This window comes from Calonectris borealis, chromosome 5 (genome assembly GCF_964195595.1).
Source record: "Calonectris borealis chromosome 5, bCalBor7.hap1.2, whole genome shotgun sequence".
NCBI lineage: Eukaryota > Metazoa > Chordata > Aves > Procellariiformes > Procellariidae > Calonectris > Calonectris borealis.
Window position 1 is genome coordinate 11,886,943 of NC_134316.1, and position 27,075 is coordinate 11,914,017.

The following is a 27,075-nucleotide window of genomic DNA, read 5'->3' on the forward strand; positions in this document are numbered from 1 at the left end:
AGCTCCGGACTTCCCAGCCAATCCCGTATCGCTTGGGATTTAAGGCTGGCATGTTATTCCTTCCCCACCCCCTTGGACGCTGGAGGCGCATGCACAACGGGAATTGCCGGCCCCGCAACCCGGAAACGAAGGGCGTGCGCGCCTCAGTCACGCCCCCGTATTCCGCGTTCGAGGAAGCGTGATAGCCAATCAGCGAGCAGGGCCGCGTAGGGGGTGGGCTCAGCTGGCCGCGGCCTTGAGGAGCGGCTCTGTGGGGCTCCGCGGCTGGTGGGGCAGCGCCCGCCCTGAGGGGCCCACCGAGCCTCTCGTGCCACCGCCGGCAGTGGCGAATGCGCCTCTCCTCTGCCGCTCCCCGTCCAGCCCCGCGGAAGAGATCGTTACTGGAGCAAAAGTGACCCGCCCGCTCCTTGAGCAGCGCCCTGCCATTGGCTGTCCTGCCGGAGCGGTCTCTTTGAGGAGTTTTCATTGGCCTGCGACTAGCGACGTCGCAGGCAAGCTGCTCGCCGATTGGCTGTGGTCTTTTGTGGCGGCTCCGGCGGGGGGTTCGTAACGGGGGTGAGGGCGGCGTGGCGGCTCTGCGTCCGGGCCCTCGTCCCTGGGGCGGGAGGGTGTCCCCCTGCCGCCGTCCCTCTGCCGCCAGCCACCCTCCTGGCCGCGCCGAAAGCCCCCGTGAGGGCGCCGGCTGTGGCGAGGCGGCTCCCGGCAAGGCCGGGGTGCTGCGGGGCTGGTGGTGCGGCGGGGCGGGCCCGGCTGCTCTCCTCTCTCCTCAGCCGCCCCTCACCGCGCTCCCCTCTGGCTAAGGGGCCGCGGAGGGGTGTTGCCGCTCACGTTCCTCTGTGGCAGGGTGGGCTGTGGCAGACCCGCGCGGCCTCTGTGGATGCCTTGTCGGTGGGACACGCCTGGCTTTCCAGTAATTCGCTCCTGGCAATTTCCCTCTCTTCCCAGTGCCTCAAACAGTGGCTGCAATGGAGAGGCTTCGTGTGAGTGGAGCGTACAAAATGGTCTGGAGCCCTTCCAGTCGAAGGTCGTCATAGTCATGGTTAATTTCAGTAAGTTTCGACTTCTAGCTCTCGTCAGAATGTTGCTTTAAATAGGTGTTGCTTTAAAGTAACTGTTTCTTCCCCTGCATTTGTTCTGTTGTCAGGATCCACGGCAACCTCTCCTCCCCCCTTAAAAAAGGGCTTGTTCCTTAAGTCATTATATTCTTATATAACTCTTGCGCATCTGCTGCAATCTTCATAAAGATGATCTGAATAATAGTAACAAACCCCGCGGTACTCTTCTAGGCAGCTATAGTGCTAAACTATTGTGTTTTAGATCAAAGTATTAAAAAGAGTGTTTAATGTTGTTATAAGAAACAAACTGTTTTTAATGTTTTAATACTAAATTTGCTTTTAGCTAATCAAAATATATTTGGCTGTTCAATGTATGAATGGTCCTGGATCATTCCAAATTGCACGTGCATGAGATCTTTTTCTGTTTGAAAATGAAAAGCTCATGTAAAGAGTGGCAGGATAGAAATAACTATCCAATGTATTTGCAAGCCTCAGTCCAGAGCAAAAGCACTATGCAAAATTACAAGCAATTAAAATTACAAGTAATTCTTAACTGCAGTATTATTAGTTGAACCCTTTAATAGCATATATGTAAACAGCCATCTGAGGCGGCTTCTGCCGATGTGCTGAATCATTGTTATTTTTCTAAAATAACGGATTAATATATGGTTGAAAAATAAAAAAGAATATTCCTTCAAACTTTTCATGTTGAATGATGCTTTTTTTTTTGTTGCTTGTATATCTCATAAAAGCCACTTTAATAACAGATAATTCACTCCAGTGCTGTATCAGGAAATGGACTGGGACCAGTTTGACTTGAACCCTAAAGTAATTGCTGCCCTTAAGAAAGGTAACTTAATTTGCCAATGTCTCGCTAATAGATTTGTCACCATAGCGTCTTCCTCTACATAATTGTGTGTTTGTGGGTGTAAGCATATAGATGTACAGTAACATTTTAGAACTGTAATTAAGTATTTCATAAGCAAGTTTTTTGAGTAATCAGAAGTGATGGCTTTTCCCTATGCGCCAATAATAATTTTCCAAACAATTTTATAGCATGTGTTGATATGTTGAAAGTAAATGTTGCCTGCCTTGCTTACAAGAATGCAGTGTAGATAAACTTCAAGTAAATGATTACTAGAAAGTGGGAAAACTTTTTCTTTTGTGCATAAGACTGTAACCCAGCCAAAAGTATTTATAAAATTTCTTCTAATTTCAGCTGACATAAAATCAATAAAAGAGATTTTAAATCTTTCTGGAGCAGACTTGCAAAGATTGATGAAACTATCCAGTGCAGATATACAGTGCTTACTGAAAACAGTCTCTCTCACGCTGAGGAGAAATAGTATGCTTACAGGTAATATAGTCAACACAAAAAAACCATTCTGTTTAAATCTTAAAATACTGTCACTGGGAGAAAATAAGGTTTCGGCTCCTCATTGACACAGTAATGTGATTCTGAAAGTGAAAAAACAAGTGTTTTTGTTATGCTGTAGTGAATTATTTAACTTTCCTAAGGACGGCTCCTCTGAGACCTTGAAGGTAGATGGAAGTGGACGGGTGTCACTCTTCAGGATCGAGCCTGCCTGAAACAGAACAAAATGATTCTCCAGTCTGGAAAACTTGATTAGAGGGAAAAGAAGATTCCCTCTCCCTTTTGGACTAGTTGAAAAACTTATATGATATATTATAAACTATGTAAACTGATTTGATATAAACACCTCAGTCCAAACCAAGCAGGACCTAATAGCTCCTCCTGTACAAATGTCTCATGGCAGCTCTGTACTTGGAATTTATTTCGTTGTGATTTGCATATATCTTCAGGCTTTGGCCAGATGCCTGGTATGCTGTTTTATAGTCTGCTATAGCTTTCTATTTCCATAATTGCTGTGCTTGAACCTTGCTGGCAATATTTTCCCAGAGTGTAGCTTTCCATGGAGACTCCTTAGAGGAGGAAAAAAAAGTTTGAGAGGAGGAAAGGCTCAGTGTAAACTATCAACAATTTGAACAGTCATTCAGTTAATAGGCCCTGTGGGGAAGGGGAGGTGGGGAAGACCGGGCTGAATTAGAAAAATTTCTCATCAACAAAGAAAGCATCCCTTGTAGATATAAACCTGGTATACAGCCTCTATTTTGTATCGTTGTGTGATAGAAAGATACTAAATGAAACTCCTTTTTTTTTTCTTTTTAATCACTTAAAAAAATCCAAAACCCTGCAGCACTTCAGCTTTACCAAGATAAAGACCATCTCACCTCCCAACACCAGAAGCTAAGCCTGGGATGTTCAGTACTAGATAACTTGTTAAAAGGTGGCATTCCTTTAGTGGGAATCACAGAACTTGCTGGGGAAAGTTCTGCTGGGAAGACTCAGATTAGTTTACAACTGTGCCTTTGTGTGCAGTATCCTTACAAATATGGTGGATTAGAGTGTGGTAAGTACTGAAATGTAAATGTTGATTCATTTGCCATTTGGGAGAATATACTGTCTTTAAGAACATCATCAGTGTGTTGAAGTAGATGCATGTATTCAGTGCTCGTCTTACCCTTCTGCAATAACATTAGCAGTAAGCTAGTTAGTTAGTAATGCATCTTTATGGAGAGAAAAGCATGCTGTGCACGTGCCCTGCATCACAACATAATTTAATACAAAATTACTATTGGCTGTTGTTTACTTGCCTGCCAATGTGGGTTAAACTAACCACACATACAAACAATATATGAAAAGCGTTGCATTCATAAGTACTTATTGACTCCTCAGGGAACAATGACAGCAAAACAGCTTGTTGGATAATTTTCCACAAACATCTTGGGTAGATGGTATATATTCCCTGGTTGGGGTTTTCAAATTTCAAAGAATACTTAGTTTGATAACAATAATTAAAGTGATTTACAGAGTAAAATTGATGGAAATCTAATTGAAGAAAGTTAACATTGTTTTGTACCTGCGATTTTCCTGGTTTTGCCAAAGTATGTAGGTTTATTCTTTGAAGTATAGTTTTTTTTAACCATCAGTCACATTAATCTAACTTCTAGTATTTTCTTTTGAGTATAATATGCTGTCTTAGAAAGGGAGGAAATTTCTGTCACTTCTGAGAATTCAGTGTCCTGGTAGTCTGCCTCACGTGTGTTTTGGCTGTGATCTTGCTCTTCCTTCCATGCAGCACTGGGTTTACTTTGTCATTTTAGTGGTTTGTTGTGGAGAAACTTAATTATTTCTTGTACTATATCCAACCATGTGGAAAAATCATGGAATGTCCAAATGAAGATCTTGCTTAAAGGGCAGTAATTAGCCTGTCACTTACTTTACTTTAAGTTACGTCATTAATCAGAGCAGAAGCAAATATGTTTTGTTTGATTCCTTTGTGTGTTGCTGCTAAGTGCTGCAAATAGTTTGAATGCAAATACATTTTTATTCACGCCCCAGCGTTTCTCTCTATTTATGTTGAAATAAAGAAACAAACCAGAATGGAGTACAGAAGAAGGTGCCAAACGTCCTAATGGCGCTCTTGTTTTTTGTTCCAGTCTTCCTTGTAGAGCTACAAAATGGCAAGTCTTTTCATTATTTGTGTTTGAAGATGGTTCTTGTTTCTTCTGCACCTAGCACTTGGTGCTATTACGATTGCTTTGTCATGTCAGTGTTCCCCATCTACCCCCCCCCGAGTGTTCCATGGAAGATAGGATAGAATGGCCATCATATCAATGCTCCTGTGAGAGAACCAGTGCATTTGGAAGAGCTGAGAGAACAGAACTTTTGAGGATCTTGGAGGTATAGAAGGTGGAAATACCCTGCTGCAAGAGTTGGAGAGCTAAGGGAATGGTGGAATCCTAATTCTTGCAGTTCTTTACTCTCAGTGTTATACCTTGCCATATGTTACACTGCATACAGTCATAGCAGCAGATATTGTTTGCATAACACTTAGAAAATAAAACTTGATTTCTCTGCAGTCTATAGATAAGGGTTGTGTTGAGTCTCTTATGAGAAATACAGGAATTAAAAGCTTATATTAAGTATGAGGACTTTTATTCTTTAGGAAACTTGAGGAGAATAACAATGCTTAGTAACTATCACAGAAGTCTAGCACTACCAATAGAAGATTAATCTCAGTGCTAAAACTTTGCTAATGATTTAAAATTATGGTGGGTTGGTTGTCTTTTTTTTTTAGTGCTAGAAACTTCCCTTCTCTTAGGTGGTGATGTTGAAATAAATTTCTTTAGACAGTATAGATTTATTGTGTATTTACGTCATTTGACTTAGTGCTAATTGTGTTTATGATTCTCAATGCTAGGAGGTTGGCAGCAAACAAAGAAAATAGGACATCCTTTGCCTCAAGGTTATCTTTCTGCCATTCTAAGAGTATCAGTTATGGTCAATCACATGTTGGCTGAATTTATTTTATATGCCCATATTCATAAGTGATACATGAATATAATGTGACAAATTCATATCCATATTAGAATTCTGAATTAGAAAAAAATGCTTGCTACTGATCCATGTTAACAAGCTGGTTTGGTGCATGATAGATTATGTTCATAGGACTCAAAATTCATCCTTCTTTGAGGGTGGGGTTTTTTGGTGTTTTTTCTTCTGGTTTGTTTGGTTTTGGGATGTTTTTTGATCAACAACCAGCATAGCATTTTATCAGCCTAAATAACAGTGAAGCACTGGGATTTGATGAAGTAGCTGGTTTCTGTTTGTTTTTTGTGGACCTGTGAGGAAAGATTCTTATAAGATCCCTGGGGATGACTGACTTCTTAAGAGTGTCTTGAAGCTTCTTTCTCAAAAGTGATAACTACCCTGACTCTTGGATTGCTGTTAGTGTTGACAGCTTCCTAATAAACTGTAAATAGCACGACACTGTAGGCTTTTCTGTTTGTGTTGTACTAGTCTCCTCTTTTTATTTAGGTTATGACAATTCATTTATCTTTAAAGATATGTGAATATTAAGTACTTTTGCCTCATAATTAGGCATCGGTCTTTAATACTGAGTTTAGTTATTTGTCAGTCTCTTCTAGCCCTTGTAACTTTGCTATGAAGCACCTCCTGTATTTTTAATGCACGTGTGTGTATTCTCGTTAGTCAAACGTTTCATTGTGGCTCAAACTGAAGAGCACAAACGAAAGCTGAAGAGGCTTGATGAAGGTCCAGTAGGAGAAAGTGCCACTCTCATTGTACTGTGAAACTCAAATTTTAAGCCAAGGCAAAGCTCATCTGATATATTTTATGTGGCTTAGCTCTCTTAAAGTTCAAGGTGAAAATTACGTTATTGTTTTGTGAAATAAGCAGCACTTAAAGAAAAAAAAATGAAGTGGCCCCACTGTATATTTTGGAGAAATCACAAATGGACCAGTTACGTACCTGGAGTACGGTATCTGCTGTAGTAGATTTAACTGGTGTCAGAGAAGCGTTACAGCAGAGTAGAAGATTGGCAGGTGACCGAATGCTGGTATTTACAAAACTAAACTGAGGCAGAAAATAGTCTATAAAGTGGAACTGTTCTTAAGAAGGAATTAATCTTCCTGATCTTTTTTTTTTTACAAGTGTTTCACTAAAAAAATTAAACTGAATAAATGTGTTCACTTGAACTTGAAAATTACTGTCATGATTTTACGAAGAGGGTAGTGTGTATCTGTTGATCAGGAATTTTAAATCTAGGTTGCTGGACCAGTGGAGCAGAGAGGATCAGATTTTTGCTTCTCCAGCTGTTCTTTTTTTGCCTACAGGTATTACAGCTGTAGGATTACCTTGTTTGCCTCGATTTACTTGTTCATCAGGTATAAATGTGAAACTGGGCCACAATTGCATATATGTTTGTGATACAGTAAGATTGCTTGATCACTTCTGCTGTTGCCTTGTGTTTGTTCCTATCACTGTTCTTATTACTGTACTGAAATTATCTGCAAAGAAGATCTTTAGGAGAGTTTTACATTTCTTTTTCTCCAGATAAGTTCATTTTGGAAAAAATGTATTTTTTCAGCAAGTTTCTCAGGTTTTCTGTTTTGAAATGTCTTGAATGTTGTAATAACTCTGGATTGAAATACAATTATCTAATCAACGGAGCACCGATCTATCTAGAAATGCAAATCTGCATTTGAAAAAACAACAACTGTGAAGTCCCAAGTAACGGACATTCCATCCTTTGTAAGTAAACCAAGGAGAGGACAAGGGACACACTGCTTAAAGCAGGTCTGATTTTTTAGAAAGTGGATGATTTCTCTGTAAGCCAGTACTCATGGTAAAGAAATCCCTGTCTTTCAGAATTAGGCAATGTTGTGCAAAAGGGCAATCAGCTGTGAAGAAGAATGGTAGTTGAGAAGGCCAGAAAGTTTTACTTCAGGAACTGTTAAGTTACTATGCTAACACAAGTTAGCATAGCTTTTGTTAGTATGAAATTCAGAAATCACATGGGCTTAAGGAAGGTGCATATCATGGTGAATTTTCTTTATTTCTTTGTTTACTTGGTTTTGAATTTGCACCATAATGATTTTCAGTTTTATGGTGTAAATTTTGCAAGACATGATTGGCTTATCTGAGTAAGTATTAGTGCCAGATGTACATAATGTCAAATTCGTGATTAGAAATTTTTCTTGACTTACTGGCTTTTTAGAAACTGTGACACTGAAAATCTGATTAGGAATGCATGAACTACCTTTAGTAAAGATACTCACCTGTCTATTTGATGCTCAGCTGTTACTGTCAAGTTGGAGAGTGATATGAAAATTAGTCCAATTAGGAGAAATTAACCTAGGGAAATAGTCAAGAAAGTTAAGGTTCGCCTAATTAACTGATTAATAATTAGCTATTTAAAAAGCCTTAAGCAGTTAAGTGATATAATTAATAGTTTACAGTGTTTCCCTTGCCTGAGCTTCGTACAAGTTCAGATAGTATTCAATAAGCTGCTGATGTCACGGTAAACTTAGCGGATTGAAGTAACTGGACTCATTTTCTCTTTTTGTTTTCCTTCTTTGCTGATGGAAATTTCTATATGTGCTCATTTGTGTCTACAGGTATTGCATATGACTTCAGTCGTTGTAGTTACCAAAGACAGCATTTAAAATCCAGAATTTCATCTACTCAAATACTAGAAAAAAAGTGGGGAAAGTACAGAAAATATTCATTGTTCAACTTCTTAGTTTTTTATATGTTGTAGTTCAGGAATCGTGATCAGATCATGATTACTCTGATCACTAATGCTTTATTGTAGTCCTTATTCACTGTCAAATGTTGTAAACTGCTAACAACCCTCCGTTCCCTCTGGCATAAGTGTATATATATGTATAATGAAATTGGGGAATTAAGAATGGAGACTGAATATTCTAGTGATAAATGCTATTGGTTGCCAGGGCCAAGGAAAGTAAAAAGAGCCAAAATATAATTTGAACCTGTTATTAGATAGAATGGAAATAGAAATTGTGGAAACATTTCAGTACCTCCTGTGGATGACAATGAAGTATTTTTCCATGTGTTCATAATTGAGGAAGGTCTTTAATTCTCACCTGTCAAAGACAATTTTTTTAATTAATGGGCATGGGTAAATTTTTTTTTGCTTTACCTGATAGCTTTCCGAGTATTTAAAAATAAGACTGTGTATTGGTAAAATAATGTACTTTTTAAAAAATGCTTCACGTGTGAAGTAGGGTGATTTATGTAAGAATTTACAGTGGGGTTGGGGAGAGTTAGTCCTAAAGATGCAAGTTTAGTCCTAAAGAAAATTAGGCTTAGGCTCATCTTTGTCTTCTATAGAAGATTCTCAGAATTCAGTATCCTGTGTTACACAGGTATCCATCAGCAAAATATTGTTATTGATAAAGTAACCATTAATTTTTACTTGATCCAGTCCTGATATATTTCAGTTTCTGCTGTTGGATATAGTTTCATATTTTTTTTTGAGTGGAATATATAGAGGATTTGGAAGTTGCATCTGGAAATAGGACTTTCCACTCCCTGGAGAGCCAGCGTAGGGATGGACCATTGGGGTGGAAATGTTCAGGATGTCTTGTGTTGCCAAGCTCTGTTAGCAGCTTTAACCGCTTTAGTGAGTGGACTTAGTCCTTAGATGTAACCCTATAAGTATTAGCTGACAATTCTGTCTAGTTCTGCAATAGCAGTAACAATTTTTTATAAAGAAAATATTGCATGTATTTCTGTTTTCTTTTCCCAACATCTTTGATGTGTATGGTTAACTTTCTCTGCAATAATGCATACTTGTTAACCAGAAACCACAGTAAAAATCTATAACGTGATTGAAGTATAATGCTTTCTATCTAATCTACTGTTTTCAGGAAGAGTTAATTGGACTGAGATTGCATGAGTGATCCTCTTTAAACTGGCTAACAAATTGTGGCAATAAGTACCCCTCCATATGTAAATTTACAAACAAGAAACTTGAAAACAGCGAGTGAAATTAATCAAAATACTAGTTGTACTGGTTTTGGCTGGGATAGTTAATTTTCTTCATAGTGTAGTGCTGTGTTTTGGATTTCTGACCAAAACTATGCAGTATCGCTCTATTTGTGGGTTGGATAAATTATGATACTCATAATCACCCAAGTTAGGTGGTCAGGTGCTCCGCAGCTGTGCAAAATGAGTGTCACCTAGTGGAGAGTGCAAAAATCCAGTTCTGTGAGCAGGGACCAAAAACAGGACCTGGCAACTATGGGAAAGTGATAGGAGTGGGTTTTTTGTGGTTCATCATTGGTTCGATATGGCTGCAAAAAAAAGTAACATGTATTTCCAGGTACCTATGTCTAGCTTTTGAGTGTAAAATGTATTATTTTATTTTTGTGCTGTTAAGAAAACTGCCCCGTTGTAATAATAGAGGTGGTTTCCTTGATTATAGGAGCTGTCTACATTTGTACAGAAGATGTATTCCCAAGTAAACGTTTGCAACAACTCATAGATCAACAACACAAGCTGCGTGCAGATGTTCCAGCTGAAATCATACAGAAGATCAAATTTGGAAACAGTATTTTTGTTGAGCATGCAGCAGACCTAGTAAGTAGTAACACAAATTAAGAATGCATAATTTTAACACTATAATCCAATAACCACAGGGTTTTTTTGATATAGGAGACCTTTCAAAAGGCTAAAAGTGAACTAAGATCTGTAATGAATACTTCTTAATCTCTGCAATTTGCTGTTAGAGAACTGTCTATTACAGTGTTTTATTACGAAAGATATTACAAGATAAATATTAATATTTTTTAGAATTAAACATGTAGTGGATTTTTGTAAGTCATTAAGTTTATTAAAATGTAATAGACATTGCTACTAGTCTTACTGCAGCTCCTAGGGAGATCTTCATTGAATTTGGAGACAGGATATAAATATATATATGCAAAAGGTGGTGTGTGTCCTGACTAACTTGCAATATAACACCAGAGTTGTTCAACTGCAATTTAAGCAGATGGGAGGAAAGGATACAAAAAATGATGCCTGGAATGGGTAATGGCCCAGTATAACCACAGCAGTGCGGCTGTCTTGCCCCTCTGCCTGTAAGACGTCATAGTAGAACTGGAGGGAAAAAGATACAATCTTCAGTACTGTATTCGTGCCTTGTAAACCCACATTTTTGTGTGTTTTCTTAAGTAGTCATGAATATGCTTTTTGTTGATAGAACGTCAGAAGTTCTGTTTTCTCTAAGGCTTGAAAGTAGCACCAGTTAAATTATTCCAATTGTTGGGGTTTTTTAATCGTAATTTGCAAGTGTAAGAAGATCTTGTACATTAGTATGCTTGCCACTTACTCACTGTGTGGTCCAGGCAGCAGCTAAGCTACCTTTTCCATGTCCCTTTCATTGGAAATATTAATTAAAGTTCTAACTGTAGTTTCTGGAAGCTAGAGTATGTTCTTGTAAAAAGGAGAGAATCACCCTATAATAGTATGTACAGCTCTCTAAAATACCCTTAAAAGTAAAACACTACACTCACTGGTAAGTCCAGCAACTGCACAATTGATTATTAGAATTCATATATTGCTATGTATAGATTAACTTTGTGTGTATCCATATAGGTAGAATGCATTGCTATATAGAGATAGGCAGATTATAGCAACTGAAGTAGAAACCCAAATCACAATTACGTTCTGTATTTTCTTTCACGTCATAATTTTTTTACATGCTTCATTCTGAAGAATCCAGTTGTTCGTGTATTCACTTGAAAAGAATTAGTCTTGTACGAACACAAGGACCACACACGAACACTGAAGTGTTTGAAGTGCAACATAGTTTCCTGTAGATATACCAGTAACTGAAACAAAAAAAAATCCATTTTCCAGAATGGAAAGCAGACATATATTCTTCGGAGTAATTTTTTCTCCTCAGCTTAAAAAAAAAACCAAAACACCTTTGATATTATAATATTATTTATTTTGTAAAAAGCAGCTCATTTAGTAGAATAGATCTTACTGTAATTCAGACTTGAGAATTACAATTTAGTTTTTAAAGCTGTGGAGTGCTGGAGGATATTATATGTAATTTTCGATGCATATACGCTCTTAGCTGTGAACCTCTATTCAGATGTAAAGAGTGGCACAAATCAGAACAACTGTGACTCTCGCATTATTGCCTTTTTTGCCAACACTGAAATTTCTGATGGCCAGAAGCTGTGATTATCACTGTGAGCTTGTTCTCCTTTCTACTCAGCTGCTATAGACCACACTGTTAAAGAGAAGGTACTGGGCTACAAGGACCTTTCATCTGACTAATATGATTATTCTTATGTGATAGAAGTTGCACCCTAGAAAATATTTGTTAGTTAAACTTCCTGCAATTGAAATGTTTGGTGACTTCAAAATATTCAGTTAGTAAAACTTTTAATAGGGAGGATATAAGTTGCAGCTACTCATGTTTGTAAGACTCTTCATCAATATGGATTTGATGTAGCAACTATGTATTGTACTGTTATATGTCATTAGTGGAAGAGCAGCATAGTCTCTCACTTCTGTTGTGAATATCTAATGCTAGTCTCGAGTCCTCAGTGTTTCAGTGAGCACCAGTCCTGCAAAATAGGAATGGTTCAGGATTATAGTATTGCATTCTTGAGATTTTGAAATGTCAGTACATAATTGATTTAAGTCAGAGCTGCAGCTAACTGTACGTTGCAGTTTGGTCTCTTTGTTTTTTTTCTTAAGGTAAAACCACAAGACATTTGCGAAAAATGGTTACTAGTAAGACTTAAAGGTCCACAGACTCACTTTATGATTAGAAACTCCATCAGCTTGTGTTTCAATGATGATATCTGTAGTTACTATCTTGATTTTACAAATAAAGTTATTTGAGCTGTTTTAATGCTGGCTGTTTGTATTTTGTGGTAGGATACCTTTCACAACTGCATTACTAAAAGGATTTCCCTGCTGCTCACAAGAGGCATGGTGCGGTTGGTGGTCATAGACTCTATTGCTGCTTTGTTTCGATGTGAATTTGGAGTTTCAGATTCTGTTACGAAGGCTCGGTATTTGCAGACGTTTGGAGCACAGCTTCACAGTTTAAGCACTAGGTTCAGGACTCCAATAATGTGTATTAATCAGGTATGAGATCAAAATTGCTTCTCATTTTATAAGGACCATTTAATAAATGGCTGGGGCAGGGAGGAAATCTGTGTAGGCAGATTTCTTGATGTTGTATTTAACATTGTCAACTGAGTATTAATGACTGACGGAAACTGAAGTTTCCTTAAACTGGTGTACTTTAAACTAGTAAATTTTAACTTCTCAAAGTTTAGGAATATCATTTAATCTTTTATAGACTGTTAATGTTCTCCAAGGTTGTCCATTAAAGCTAATGAAAATAGGTAAGTATAGCAACTGCACAAAGCATCAAACTGAAATAACAGAGTTCTTTCTTAACACTAGCTTCAAATGCCATCACCAGCAGGATTGCTCTGGGAACTCCGCATGCACAGTTGCATTCCACATACACAGGAGACAGTGAAACACCAGGGTCTTTGCTGCATTTTTGTGAAGCTCAGCATTTTTGTGTAACTGCTGAGATTACTAAAGCATTAGAATGCATCCAAGCTGACTCGAGATGAACCAAAAAAAGGCCATAATGATACTAGTCAAAAAGAATATTCTCTTGAGAAAACTAGACAAGACACTACTACTGTCCTGTAGAAGCGGCATGCCACTGCTCTTAGTCTAATCACAAATCGAAGGAGCATATGAATGCTGGAGATGAAGCATTCACGCTTGGAATGTGGCCTCAGAAAGGGGTAAGTAAATGTGCAGGCAGGCCACTGTTGGGAAACTTCCTTTCTGGAAGGTCCTTCCTTCCATCAAATGAGTAAGTACTCAGCCCTGAGGTTTCCTTCTCACAGCAGAAGAAAAGGGGTAGGGAGAAAAGTTGAACTTGAGAAATCACAAACAAGAAGAATTTTATATTGGAAAAAAAGAGGTTCTAGAAACAGCAAGTCAACTGTTACTTGCTTGATTTGTTTCTGTTCCTGAGGAGGAGTTCTGGAACTACAGAATGGGCAGTGTGTAAAACCTTACATTTACTACCATAACTGGAAGGGAGCATATTGGAGTTCATACGCAGCAGTAATTTGAACAGCTTTCAGGCATGCATAGTGTTTTTATTTTCATTAAGATTTCCATTAAGATTCAGTAGGATTTAAATTTCAGCCTTGAGTTACTCCTCATTTTTTAACCAACTTTTTCTTACGTAATCTTTCATAGGGTCAGCTAGCTTTTAAGGAAAACTCAGATTTCCTGTAACTGCTTTCTGAATTTTGATATTAGTAGAGACAATTTGTTCTCCTCAGGAAGAATGGCTTGGATTTTGCTCTTTGTTAAGCAAAGGTTTGTGTGTTTCAGCATTTACGCTATGAAGCCAACCAAGAGAGTCAAGTTCCTTGGCTAGCTTCTGGGGGTGTCTGCCTTTTTCCTGGGGGTTTTGAGGGCCCATCTAGCAGGCAAAAGAAGATCTGATTTAATAGTAAGACAAGTTGAGATGTATCCAGTCTACAGGTCAACTTCAGATGTTTTTTTTCTGCTGTAGGTGACCGATGCAGTGAGCGAGTCAGAAGCTGCTCAGTGCAGTTGGAGGTAAGTCATCCCCAACAGAAATGTAACAATATGTCATCCACAGCAGCATTTAACCACTGTATTTTTTAAAACTCCAATATAAACTACCAGAGCGTATTAAGAGCAGTAGTGCATTTACCCAGCAATGCTGTATTTGCTGGAGATCAGCAATAACTAATGTGCTGTAAAGTAGAAGAAACTGTCATATACACGTATGTGGTAATCCCTAATCAGCAAGTTAGGGGGAAAAATCCTCTGGTGTACTTGCTTATGCAACCGTATCTTTGCATCTCTTCTTGTCTCTGATACAACTGTGAGTGCATTTTCTGTCTGCTTAAAAAAATATAGCAACCAAACCTTATGGGTTGTTTTTGTTAGCTGCCTAAGAAAAAAAAAGAGTATATTTTGAAACCAAGTCATTAACAGAATTCAAACGTACATATTTGTTGTTTGAATCCTAACTATAATCTTGATGTACTAGATAAGCTAGCTGCTACATAGATGTGGGGTTTTTTTGCGAGGAGTTAGTTATGTCCTCGAATTCAGACACAGAACAAGAATTCAGACACATTCTGACACAGAACAAGGATAAGGTTCAGGGTTTTTTTCCCTGGTTATCTTGTAATTCTTTTACTGGAGAGGTGGTACTTTTTCCAGGAAAAAAAATTGTTTTAAACTTTGGGTTGAAAGTAATACATACGTGGTGTTATATCTACCCAACTTTTCTAAATATACCATCAAATGGAATCCAGGGCCAACAGTTACACAGTTCAAATACTTGAAGTTAAACCATTTTTCTGTTGCTATTTTCCTGTCACAAGAGGGCACCTGTCAAGTCAGAGGCAGGTATTCACCATGGCTGTAGTTGGAAGAACGACTGAATTATTCTGTATAGAAGCACTTCTCTTCCAGTTGTTATCTTGCTATAGAGAGAGAACCTAGCGTATAATTTTATGAGTATACCATGTAATCTCTGTCTTCGAAGCCCTATAGTTTTAAATATAGCAAACAACAGTATATATAGAAACAGTAGATCATTTCTTCCAGTGTAATTTTGCTACAACAGAAGTGAAGATATTTCATATTAAATTCATACACGCAAAAATCTGTAATGCTTTCTTTATAGTGTAGTGGATAGCAGAGTCTCTCCAGCACTTGGAATAACCTGGGCAAATCAACTGCTAATGAGACTGATGGTCAGCCGAATATCACCACCTGAACAATCATCTGGAGTTGCGTCACACCACACGGGAAGCGTGAGGACTTTAAGAGTAGTTTTTGCGCCTCATCTCCCTCCATCCTCGTGCTATTATACAGTAAAATTGGAAGGTGTAAAAGGAATAAAGTAAATCCTTTGCACAGTAAAGCATCCTGCTCCAAAAGGGTATCATCAAAACTACTTTGCTTCAGGAAGAATTTCTAGTGAAATGAAATTCTTCCTAGGTGAGAGAAATAGATGCTGAAATCCATAAACGGTGATAAGACAATACATTAAGCCTTGTCTACATTGTGAAAGATCTTTTTTCTACTTGGATATATGTTCATCAGCTTTTCTGTGTGAGAGAAGTTTTCTGAAGGAGAGTAAAGCTGTGGGCAGGTGGCGGTTGCACAATGAAGTGTGATGTGGCAATCCCCGTGTTAGGGGAGACCTGATTTTTTATTTTAATAGCATGCTAATTTAGAAACAGCATTTACTGCAAGTGTATACCTTCTCTGCTTCCAGACCAAAAGGGACTCAAATTCAACCAGTTAATATTGCCAATGGTGTTTCTAGTCCTTGTGCTGCCATTACATATAGCCGTTCTTCTATCTACAGGGCCTCAGAAATAACAGAAAGCAGCTTTGTCATAAAGCAGCTATCCTATTTTAAAACCACTCGTTATTAGTATTAGGATTAAAAAAAACCTTGATTTTAACATCTTACTCTAAGAATTAAAATTGTACTGCTTTTGTACTAGATGGGCATATCTAGCTTCATAAAACTTCTGCAAATTTTTTTGGAAATGGTTCTTCTCTACTCTTTTTCTGCTTTCTGGTTCTTTCCCCTCATAGCAAAATCCTCTTTAGCCTCTTCCATTTAAAAAATAACAAACCACCCCCATCTCCTTGTTCAGTTTGCCCATCTCTGAAGCTGTGTAACCAGGTAGTTTCAGAGCAAGGACCCTGTTTGTTTTCTTCCTGATACTCTGCACTGCGCTCTTTTGTTGGATCTGGATAGCATTCTTGATCGGGTTCCGGATCGCTACCTCTACTGTCCGTACTGCTGGGCTCTTAGCTAAATTGTGCTTCTGAAGGGCACCTTTAGCTGTTTTCATCCATCCATGGAGTCATTACTCTTCTCAAGTTGTTGTTGTTAAAACTTTACATGTTTTTCTTTCCATCTTTGCACCATTTAGCACATCCTTTTTTGTTGTCCTCAGACTACTGCTGTGACATCTGCTTTTTCTAGTCCTTTTTTTTTTGCTGCATTCAATGTGAAAGCAAGCTACATAGTTACTTATGCACATTTTCCAAAGGCCTTAGGCCAAATAAGGTCTATGTAACACCAGTGCCTGCTCATATCAGTATATGATGCTCACTTGTATCCCCTATTTGTTAAGCTTTCAGATTTCCACCTTCTCTGCTTTTCCTGTCCCCCCGTAATATTCTTTAAGGGTATAGCAGCCACCTTCTCTTGTGGAAGCATGCAGCTGGGTAGCAGAAAGGAAAAGTTTTGTCTAGCTGTACACTGGTTCAGCTGGAACTCTGGCAGAAGACTTCTCTGAGGACAACTGAGTATGATGCAAGGAAAAGAGACCCAGAAGACAGGGACTGTGTGACTGCCTCAGGGAAGTTCTTGAGGAGAACAGGTACAGTCACACCTTGAAGCTGAAGGAAGGGAACTCCAAGCAAGCAAAAAGGAGGATGAGTTGCTTTCAGTGCCTTCTGAGATCCCTCCAGTCATCAAAGAGGACCTTGTGCAAATAGCGTAACAAATTGTCTCTAAATCTCTTTTATTAAAATGTCTTAATTCTCTGTATTTGAAAATAACCATGCTCTCTGGTATTTTTTAATAAAATCCAACCATGAAACTTAGAAGTCTTTGTGTACTCAATCTAAGGAAAAAGTGAGAGTGCTATAGCTCAGAGGTTCTTCAAATGCTTATGTTCCATGCCTCCTTTCTAACAATTTTAATGAAGATAAAACTAATGCAGCATAGGTAACACTCATATTATTCTCTTCCATTCCTGGCCTGTTTATCTAGGACAGGAACTTATTTTAGCCAATGTATTGCTCATCCTATTCCTGTTCTACTAATTTGATTTTAAAAAAAAAAAGGACACAGCCAGCTGTAGCTGATTAATGGAAGTCAGTCAACCCTGTCACTCATGTACAAAAGAGAGTACTCGTCAAAGCCCAGGCTCCAGTCCCAGGAGCTTACCTCACTGTGAACCATGCTCACAACAGTCTGATACATGTCTTAAGGCTCAGTTTTGTAGTATTGTGATAGCTTTTTACAACATGACTGCTTGCAGGAATGAGACATAGGTGTTGAAGAGTCACAAGTGGGTCTGTAACCAAAGTCCCAGTTTACTTGATGAAAAACACTTCTACCAACACATTTAAGTAACATCTTACCTGAGCAAGTCTTCCTGTCATTGCCCATGTTGGTTCTTACTTCAGCTCTCCAGCTGGAGGCTTAAATCCGAGTCAGAGTACGTTCCAGTATGTTTCCTAGCTCACCATCACACACAAACCCTGAACCTCCAAAATGCAACAGTCAGTCGCTCACAGCAGCTGAATGTTCATCGGCAGGATCTACCCTTTCTTCAGTTACTTACATCTACAGTCAGAAACCTAGAATGTTGCTCATCTGGCATTAGTACAGCTTTGGGGGTGCAAACCCTCATGAAGACTGAGCAAAGCATCTGCCTGCTTCGAAGCCTTGTGTCAAAAGTCTTGAAACATGCTTAAGTTTTAATAAATGCAATTTAAGAACCTTCCCTTTATACAGCTTTATTCATCTTTGGATGTCACAACTGAGATTTTTTTCTATACAGGAAAAAAAAATTGAAGTAATTTTTACAGAGAAGATTTACATTCTAGAATGTATTAAGTATATCATCTTTATCCTGTAAGACTACATTTAAATATTTTTCTACACTTTGAAAAGAAATGTTAAATGACACTTGAGAAACTTTTAAACAGTTTCAAATTAATCTACAGATCTGTGATGTATTTAAAGAGGCCTTTTTTAGCAGAAAGATCATATAGAGTTCTGGAAACATTGCTTTGGAAAAGTAGAACCAAATTCATTTGTGCCTGGTAAAGATAAAGAATTTACACAACTGACCTATTAACAAAACCAATGTAGTAAAACACACTAAACAATCTCATTACAAGTTTCTTGATGAAATCACAGTGAATTACTACTATTTGTTACAAATAACATTTGTGGAAGTTTTTTTTCAACAAAGTTTTATGGGGCAAGACAAACAGGTGAACTCTGAATGGGATTTTGTCCATAGCTGTGACAAACAGTAACTACACATGGAGATCAAAATGCAGCATCTGAAAGCCAATCTTGGAAGGTTTATTATTTTTTTAAAAATCAAACATGAAATTCACATATCGGGCAGGGCAGGGGAAAGTTCTCCTCATGAAGGATACATTGACATTACAAATGGTTTTCTGGTTTTGCTGTTGTTGGGGTTTGGTTTTGTTTTTTAAACCAGGTCCTAGAAAACAGAAAATACCATTCCTGATTGCATAGAACTCATCTGGCTTAATTATACAGTAACTACCACCACTACTGTATAATGCTTCTACATAATTTAAAACTAAAGACTCAGTAACTTTCCATGCTTGAATTGTGACTTGAGTATAAATATAGGGAGCCTAAGGATTGATCTGGCTTTAAAAAGTACTTCACTATGCCTGTTCCATGCTGTATACAAGTTTCAGTCTCTCTCTCAATTGTGTGTGCCAGCACAACCATTAGAGCAGCTTTGAGCTTTCTGATGTAGCTGGAGCGTTAAATGAACTTCCAACTATGGTTCTCTAAATATTCTGATTTAAAAGCAGCCATAACTAGAGAGAAGTTTTGCAAATTCACTATGAGCATAAGCATTCTCCCAACAACTCAGGTTGTCCGACCTCATCAGATGGTGGCACCGTGCTTTGCTTCTTGCTTTATTGTTTCAGGCTTTTTTTTTTTAAAAAAAAAACTATTGACCTTGACTATTCAGTGTACTGAGACTACTGTGAATGGTTGGAAGGGGGGGAATAATCAAATGTAGATGTTCAAGATTCCCCTCAATTCTAAACACTTTAAAAAAACCAAAAAGCCAATGTTTATACCAATACTTCTGTAAGTCTGTGACAATGTAAAGTTGCTACAATGAAACTGTAAACTTCATAGCATCACATCTTTTAACATTTATTCTCTCAGTACAGGCTAACATTACCAAAAATGTAATTCTCTTAGCAGCTTTCAGACAAAATATATGACCTGCATAACAAAAACTAAAGTAACTTGAACTCATCAAGTATTGTAAACACACTTTCAACGAAGCACTGCACGCCCCTTTTACTATATATTTACAACAGAACCACACCATTTTCAAAATTACTGGATTCAAAGGGTACGATCTAAGCACAAATACTTCTCAAGCTTAAAAACATTTTAATTTACTACCATTCAGGAGGGCTTGGGGGGTGTTGTTTGTTTTAAGAAAAGGTACAAACTCTAGATAACGTGTCCAATTGTTCTTCCATTGTTTAAGTGTTATGTTCGATCACTGCAGTACTGCAAGCACAAACATCACAGCAATAGTTCAGTTATTCCTCTAAAAGGAGCAAATCATGAAACAGTTACATTTTACAATAACATTTAATAAGATCTAAACTCAAGAACAAATATTGCCAATGTTCCTAAAGACTAGTGCACAACCAGAGAGAGAGAAGGTCAACAGGCACCTTTCCATCAGTACCAGCTCAGTCTCTGATCCATCCTACATGCGACCCTTGCTCATCTAACCACTCTCTGCAGGAGAACCTAGAGGAACCGGCCTCTCGGAGGTTTATAATGAAGTTCACCCTTACGGTTCTGGGCAAGGACAAACGTGCTAGATTGAAACCAAAATAGCACTACCAAGGTTTCTACCAGCTTTACTTATAAGATGTCTGGCAATTTTGAAGGTCTTTTCTAGTTTCCTGTTTCATCAGAGCTGTTGATTTAGTTCAGTACTGAAGATATCCAAGAATTACACAATTGGGTATTTTGGTTTTATACTTTAGGCAGACTGTTAGCTACAACTGAAACAGAGGAAATTCAGAAAGAAAATCTTACATAAAAGCCGACTGAGAAGCCCACCTGAAATTTAGGTGTATACACACCATGTCCTGACAGTAATGAATCCATGATGCAAACACAAGGAAGGTTGACCTTAAAATTGTAAAGTTTTTACAAGTTTTTCTTCAAACTGCGAACAGCTCACTGGCTCATAACTGCAAGAACCTGGCTATCATTTATGGATTTATGGATTAGAGGAGTGCTGAAATTCGTTTCTTCTCTGGAAAAAAAAAATTAACCTTTTAAATGTAAGAATTGTTTAATAAGCAGTAGCTCAACAATTTAATCTTCCAACACATTTTAAAATACTATATAAAGATTTAAAACATTTAAAAGCACAGTACTACTAATACCACCAACAGTACGATCCTAAATGAGAAAGTTCCCTCACTATCACCATCAACATACCACGGTCTTGCATTTTAAAACTTCATGTACATTGTAATTTGGCGTGGTTAAATATTTTATTGCTATTTACACAAGTTTGTTTTTTTTTTTGAGAGGCTGCAAAAATAATTTTCCTTCAAAGTTGAAAGATGAATATAGAAAACACGTTCTTCAATTTCTTTTAAGTAATTCCTTATTACCAAAATCAGTTCTGTGTCCAAATAGTTTTGTGGGTTTTTTTGGAAGTCAGACTTTTGCAATGGTCTCCAAGTGAAACATTGAACTCTACAGAACCGTGTTACAAGGCCCCCTCCTATAGCTGTAGCATCGTGCTGGTGTGAAATAGGTTGACTGTGAGAGGTGTTTGCAGCGAGGGTTTCTCACGGGTACTGCCAGAGGGACAGACGGCACCAGCGCAGGCCGCCCCGCGAAGCGACGGCTGCGGCAGGGCTCTCCTGCCGTCTCCCTGGCCTGCCTGTCGGCCGGACACGGGCACCCACCCAGCTTGGCAACCCGACGTACAGGTCTTTGTGCAAAGCTAGCTCAGCCTGGCTTTGTGCAGAGAACCCAATTCACCAATGGATGCATATAACATGTTTTGCTTTAGGGGAAAAAAGTAGTATATATATTATGAATATTTTTATATAAAAAGCTCTTAATAAAAAGATTAAAACTCAAGAGTCTACATTATATGAGTATATATTGTTAAGATAACTGAGCAACAACTTGTTCTTGCTCGAGTTCATTAATGAATTGCACTACTCTGTGCTAAAACTTCTACATATTAGCAGCATCATATCCCACCGTTTCTAAACTGTCCTTATAGCAGGTATACCATACGCAGCTTTCTTTAAAGAGATGCTAATAAGGTACCTCCTGGTAAACATAGTCAAGTGCATTACACATACAACTTTCTGCATCAGGTATTGTAACACAACTTAAAACCAGATGCAAAGCCAGTCAAATACTTCTACGAAGTACTAATTCTAATGACTCTTCACAGCCTGTTCAGATACTAAAACTTGCTTATGTCCCTATGTTTTACCTCCTTCAGTTGGTGCTAACTTCGAATGAATATTCCAGCTTTTCCCAAAGTTAATTTCATTCGGCATTTTCCAACTCACAACTATGACCACAAATACATTTGTGCACACGCTGGTTGTTTTTTTTACTTTCTCATCCAACTTCACATGAGTAAGAATTTTTACAAAAGATGAACAAAATTACAAGCTTTACAGAAAAGCAAAAGGAAATACTAGTGTCTATAAAATACTTAAAACACACATACTTTGTTCCAGCAGCAGTCCTCTATACAGACAGCATATATATTAACCGTAAGTAGATTTAACATGGATGCGTGGTCAAACGAGTTGCTTGCCACTTGTGGCCGTCTAGTGCTTCCACCGAGGCCCTTCAGGTTTGAGTGGTCCTTTGCACAGCAGCTACTCCACAGTGTAACAGCCTAGCATGCAGTTGCCTGCTTCTGCTGTCATCAGCTACCACGGAGAAAGGCAGGATTTGGGATCGGCATAAGGAAATGTTGGAGCACTTTCAGCAAACAGAGAATGGGATTGTGAATTCCAGTGGACAAGCAAGAAAGTCAACCTGAGGCTTGATGCTTCCCTAAGAGCAACAGCAGCTGCTCTGGGACAGCTGCAGTCCAAAACTTCAGTATTTGTCAACCATACAAGGTAAAGGTCAAAACATCTTCCATTTCTCCTGATCAACATGAACCATCCTATCTCCATCGATTATTGTGCCCCAAGACTTATATCAACAAGTATCAAAGTTATGGTCACAGGTATTGCTATTCATGCTATCTATATGTAATGTAACCCCAAACATCTCTTCTGTAAAATTTAGTAGCTCAATCTAGTGGTTAAGTAAGCCGTGTCTAAGTGCTGTTTTGCCTGCTAAGGTTTCTAACATTACAATAATCCGTGGTGCAAAGGAAAGCCCCACCAATACAGTATGCTCAATCTGAATTTATACAGTAATGCACATAAATTTATCCTTTTCTCATTCCAGCACTGTATATATTTACTGCTACACATTTAATTTTGCCTGCATTTTCAAACGTCTTTGCATTTTGGTATGCTTTAAATATGTTTGTATTTTTACATTTTTTTGGCTGCTGTAATATTCAGATCTATTCAAGAAATCAACGTAAGTAGCATGAATGGGAGCAGTGCAATGAGCAGTATATATCTATATAGTTTTCCTTTAGAAGAAAATACCCACTAATGCTGTGTTTAAAATCGTTCCTATTTAGAAAAGTAAAAACAGCAGTCCATTGGAAAAAAACCAACAAAATCTACAAACTAGGTGTTCCTATACGTGATGATGAGGAACCAAAGCTTTGAAGGTCTCAGTGCTTCTTTATTCACCAAGGAATATTAGCTAGCTTCTGTCCAAGAATCTCAATGCGCCAAATCAGTCTGACTGACACTCAGAGCTCTCGAGTCTGTCAGACAATTATTTCGTTCCTGTGTGAAGGGGAAAACAAACAAACAAACAAATTAAGCAGATGTCCAGAGAGTTCAAGCAAGTAAACAAAATTACTCGTTTTAATAAACAGGAACAAACAAATATAAGGAACTACGGAGAACTGGCCTTGTTTACATTGGGTAGGGGGACACTCTTCGGTATTCTAATAAACATCTTTTTCCCCAACTTTCAACTAGCAAAACTGAAAAGATCTATTGATATGTATACACACACCCTTTACAATCCTGACCCAAGTCTTACCAGAAATGCAAGAGCCCATCTATGGGAATTGCCATGAGTGTCTATAGTGGGTGAACTAAAAAAGTTCACAAGAAGTGAGAACTAATTTTAATATCGCAGTGTACATACAAACAATAAATTACTCTTCTGGAAGTCACATCAATTATATACTAGGGATCCAGTTTAGGGGCACCTAGGGCATGACATTTTGAAACCCTGGCACTGTTGCTGCAAAGAATTATGCTTTACCCTCAATTTTCTTTTTGGCTGAAGTTCACCCTAAGCAAAGTTTCGCACACATTTCACACCACAGAAAACTCTGCAGTACGTTCATTAGAGATAACATAGTTAAGACACCTTTATGCCACTCAACAGTAAAATGAGAGCCATACAGTTTGGGCTTTCTTGCTACTGTAGGACAAAGAGTGATGAAGATCCTCACATACAGTTTCGTTAGTACAGAAGCAATTTTATCTTCCTAAAATTAGTTGCAGTTACTGTGTTAGTAAAATGCACAACAGTGTTTAGAACGCAGAACATCGCTAGCTTATTTGACAATATAAGAAACAGTGACTTAATTAGGTAAAAACACGAAATGGGAAGTAGCAATTGGGCACACCATATACAGTTAAGCAAAATAAGGTTTTATATTAGCAGAAGCATAACATAGATCAGAAAACCTTTTAGAGACTGCTCCTGTACAACCTCAGAAACAACTGAAGTCGCATTTAAGGGAATCTGAAAATGCACAGCAATTCAGATGACTGGGCCCCTAGCAATAAAGGGGCTGATGTAATAAATCCTTAGTAACTGAGCTTTAAAAGTTCTTTTTTTAATTACAAGAACGTAAGCATCCAGAAGTTTCATATCCACTGTAATAGTTAGAAGGTCCAAAGCCAGAGACTGCTTGGTACCATAAAAGCCCATGCTCTTTACCGGTTGGACGTAAGCACTTGCTTAAAATTAAGCATAATTCACAAAAGTGTTACGGAACGATGCCTTAAGCATACGCTTTAAACACCTTACTGAAGTAGGATCTTACCAATCACCAGGAGTTTGTTGTTTTATTATTTATCATACTCTTTTTATCCCTACTAATGATATCTATTTTTGTAAGAGTATTGTAGGGCTTCTTACTTGAAAATGATCTTCAGTAGCCTTGCCACCCATGTTAAGAACATTCAGAGAACTGGCACGCTTCATGCTGCAACCAGGACAGTGAACATGCAAGGATAAACCAATCAGAATAGCTGAAAACTAACAGCTCTAAAAACACAAGTATAACAACGAGCAATGCACAGTTAAGGGAGTTTGAACAATGCCCCGAAACTGATCTGAGGGATACCCTTTAAGATAACTACAAAATTTAGAATATGTTTATATTCGGTTCTAAATTACATATAAAACAAAAAAAAAATACAAGCTCCTCAGAGCTTAAACATTTCAGGCAACTGATTTAGTTTCAACTCAAAATCTCAATTTTTAAAGCACATCAAATTAATACACTGACTTAGCATTGATTTTTAATCAGCTAATTCTCAGTTTCAATTTTATGCAGCTTCTTACAAAAGCATCAAAACATTCAGTTAGTTTAGGCAAAAAATGTGAAACATGAATAAGCTTGTCACATAGGCAGCATTTAACTTGGAAAAGCTACAACAAACAGTTTAGTACTTTCTGCCTCATCTAGGTAAGTCTGTAGAATCTATTTCAAAAAGCATTTTAAAATCTTTCACTTTAAACATTTCAAAATGAAGGGAAATAAGATGGTTGCTGCTATAACTTTGGTTATGCTTTTGGCTCTACAACACTCTGAGCAGTCGTAACAACAACCCTAGAATACTGTACTGAAAGCAACAAATGAGAAAGAAAAATTAATCACCTACACAGGAGCTACTGACAGTCGAAATATCACCGCATTAACTATAATATCTATTGGTGTTTGAGATGAGGACCAATAATTTATCTGCATTTCTCAAACATATACAAAATTTAACAAAAATATTTTAAAGTGTGTATACTGAAATTCAAGATTAGCCTTAGGCTTCCTACCATCATGGTGACTACAACAGGAATATCTGATGTTCTTTATCCCAAAGTGTCTGTCCATTACTCAGAATATATTAGGTGTGCCTTGATTTTCCACTTTTTTTTTTCCTCTTTAATGATTTCAAAACTACTAAATGAGTACTTTGAATATATATTTGATGAACTATTCACAGCACAGGACCCTAATCCTGCAATGCTACCTAGAGCTTTAGAGACAACTGGCTGATGCAAAGTTCCCAATGCCTTCCAATAACATGGAAAGGTTTATCCATACAGATCACATTGAATATTAAACAGTTTTTCTTTCTACTGAAGCAAGACTACTAACAGTCAAAGTCAAGCACAAGTTTTAAATACTTTCATAAAGCAAAAGCTTAGCAGAATAATAAACCAAAACACTAACAAACACAGGCAACAGCTGCCACATAACACAAGCTTACTGTTTTTTCCTAGCATTAAATCTGCATGTTTCAAAAGCTAGAATGCACACAATTTAAAATATTTGACATGAGTGTTAGCAACAACAAAGCAAGGACTCATGCATGGTATACACCTCTCATTTATTCAAGGAAACATGTACAACAGAGGTTATATATGGAAGTCAAAGTAAGTTAATCTGTAAAACACAAACAAAACATTACATAAAACTCTCAAAAAGAGCATAAAGGTTTATGGAAAACATTCCAGGGAAATAGAAAATCCACGAGTAAAAATTTACCCAAGTATTTTTAGGTTCTTGTTGAAGTGCCAATTAAAAAAAAACCAAACTTGTAATCATGCATGAAATACTAGTTTGTGGGGGTTTGGTGGTGGGTTTTTTTTTTTGGGGGGGGGGGGGGGGGGGGGAGGAGGGGAGGAGAGGTTGGTTTTTTGGTTGGTTGGTTGGTTTTTTTTTTTTAAGTCAACATACTTGAGAACTTTAGTCTAGCAAATGAGCTTTTAATTCTCTCCATGTTAGAAACATGATTGCACAAATAGCATGCAGTTGTTTTTCTGGTGCATAAGTGATAGCAATAATGAAAGCTTTGGGTTTTTTCCCCCCCTTTTAAATTACAAATATTAACTGTTCTGCTGTATGAAAAAAATTTTAAAAGAGAAAAATCAAACCTAACACTAACCAAGTTGAATTATTGCAGAACTGAATTCTGAAATATGATAAAGAAAGAAAGAAGTGATATCATGCTTCAGGTACTGTATGTTTCAAAGAACAGTTCTTAAGAGATTTGTTCTTTGTCAAAAAGGCTTTTGTATGATTTTAAACAAACAATTTCCCTGATGAGTTTTCCACTTCTTTCTCTTCAACCTTCTGTATCAAGCAACAACATGAAAACTAAGTCTTTCTTTCACGCTGGGATATTAGTGTATTTCTATTTGAGTATTCCTCATTCAGAATCATAGCAGCACTGTCAATTACTATTTACAGAAGCACAGTATAAGCAACAGGTGTAAATCAATTTCAAAATAAAGTCTTCATAGAGACATAGGCAGGGAATGCAGAGGTG

At 37.8% G+C, this 27,075-nt stretch overlaps 2 protein-coding genes across 8 annotated transcripts in view; one reads left to right on the forward strand and one right to left on the reverse strand.

Moving 5' to 3' along the window:
- The first annotated feature begins 79 nt into the window (after nt 1-79).
- On the forward strand, nt 80-17,490 carry XRCC3 (X-ray repair cross complementing 3). 3 transcript variants are annotated; one of them, XM_075150981.1, is made up of 9 exons: nt 81-542; nt 946-1,049; nt 1,823-1,905; nt 2,275-2,412; nt 3,275-3,487; nt 9,893-10,047; nt 12,367-12,579; nt 14,051-14,097; nt 15,203-17,490. In XM_075150981.1, the coding sequence occupies exons 3-9, from the start codon at nt 1,851-1,853 to the stop codon at nt 15,423-15,425; spliced, it is 1,044 nt and encodes a 347-aa protein (XP_075007082.1). In that variant the 5' UTR covers nt 81-542; nt 946-1,049; nt 1,823-1,850; the 3' UTR covers nt 15,426-17,490. The 3 variants fall into 3 exon arrangements, with proteins under 3 accessions (XP_075007084.1, XP_075007082.1, XP_075007083.1); XM_075150982.1 differs by having other exon boundaries at nt 81-491; XM_075150983.1 differs by lacking the exon at nt 12,367-12,579 and having other exon boundaries at nt 80-542.
- A 1,790-nt stretch (nt 17,491-19,280) lies between these two features.
- KLC1 (kinesin light chain 1) overlaps nt 19,281-27,075 on the reverse strand; it is a 50,571-nt gene continuing 42,776 nt past the window's right edge. For 3 of the 5 annotated variants that reach the window (XM_075150976.1, XM_075150974.1, XM_075150975.1), the window contains exons 15-16: nt 24,662-24,728; nt 19,281-23,283 (exon numbers count right to left, since the gene is read on the reverse strand). In XM_075150976.1, coding sequence (XP_075007077.1) covers nt 23,218-23,283; nt 24,662-24,728 — 133 coding nt within the window. In that variant the 3' untranslated portion in view covers nt 19,281-23,217. The remainder of the gene's footprint in view (nt 23,284-24,661; nt 24,729-27,075) is intronic. The other 2 variants (XM_075150978.1, XM_075150977.1) reach the window with 1 other exon arrangement.

Excerpts from the sequence above, each read along its gene's own strand:
- XRCC3 (XM_075150981.1), top strand. The coding sequence starts at position 1,851 with ATGGACTGGGACCAGTTTGACTTGAACCCTAAAGTAATTGCTGCCCTT. Across the intron at positions 1,906-2,274 it reads AATTGCTGCCCTTAAGAAAG|CTGACATAAAATCAATAAAA; the intron begins GTAACTTAATTT and ends TTCTAATTTCAG. Across the intron at positions 3,488-9,892 it reads ATATGGTGGATTAGAGTGTG|GAGCTGTCTACATTTGTACA; the intron begins GTAAGTACTGAA and ends CCTTGATTATAG.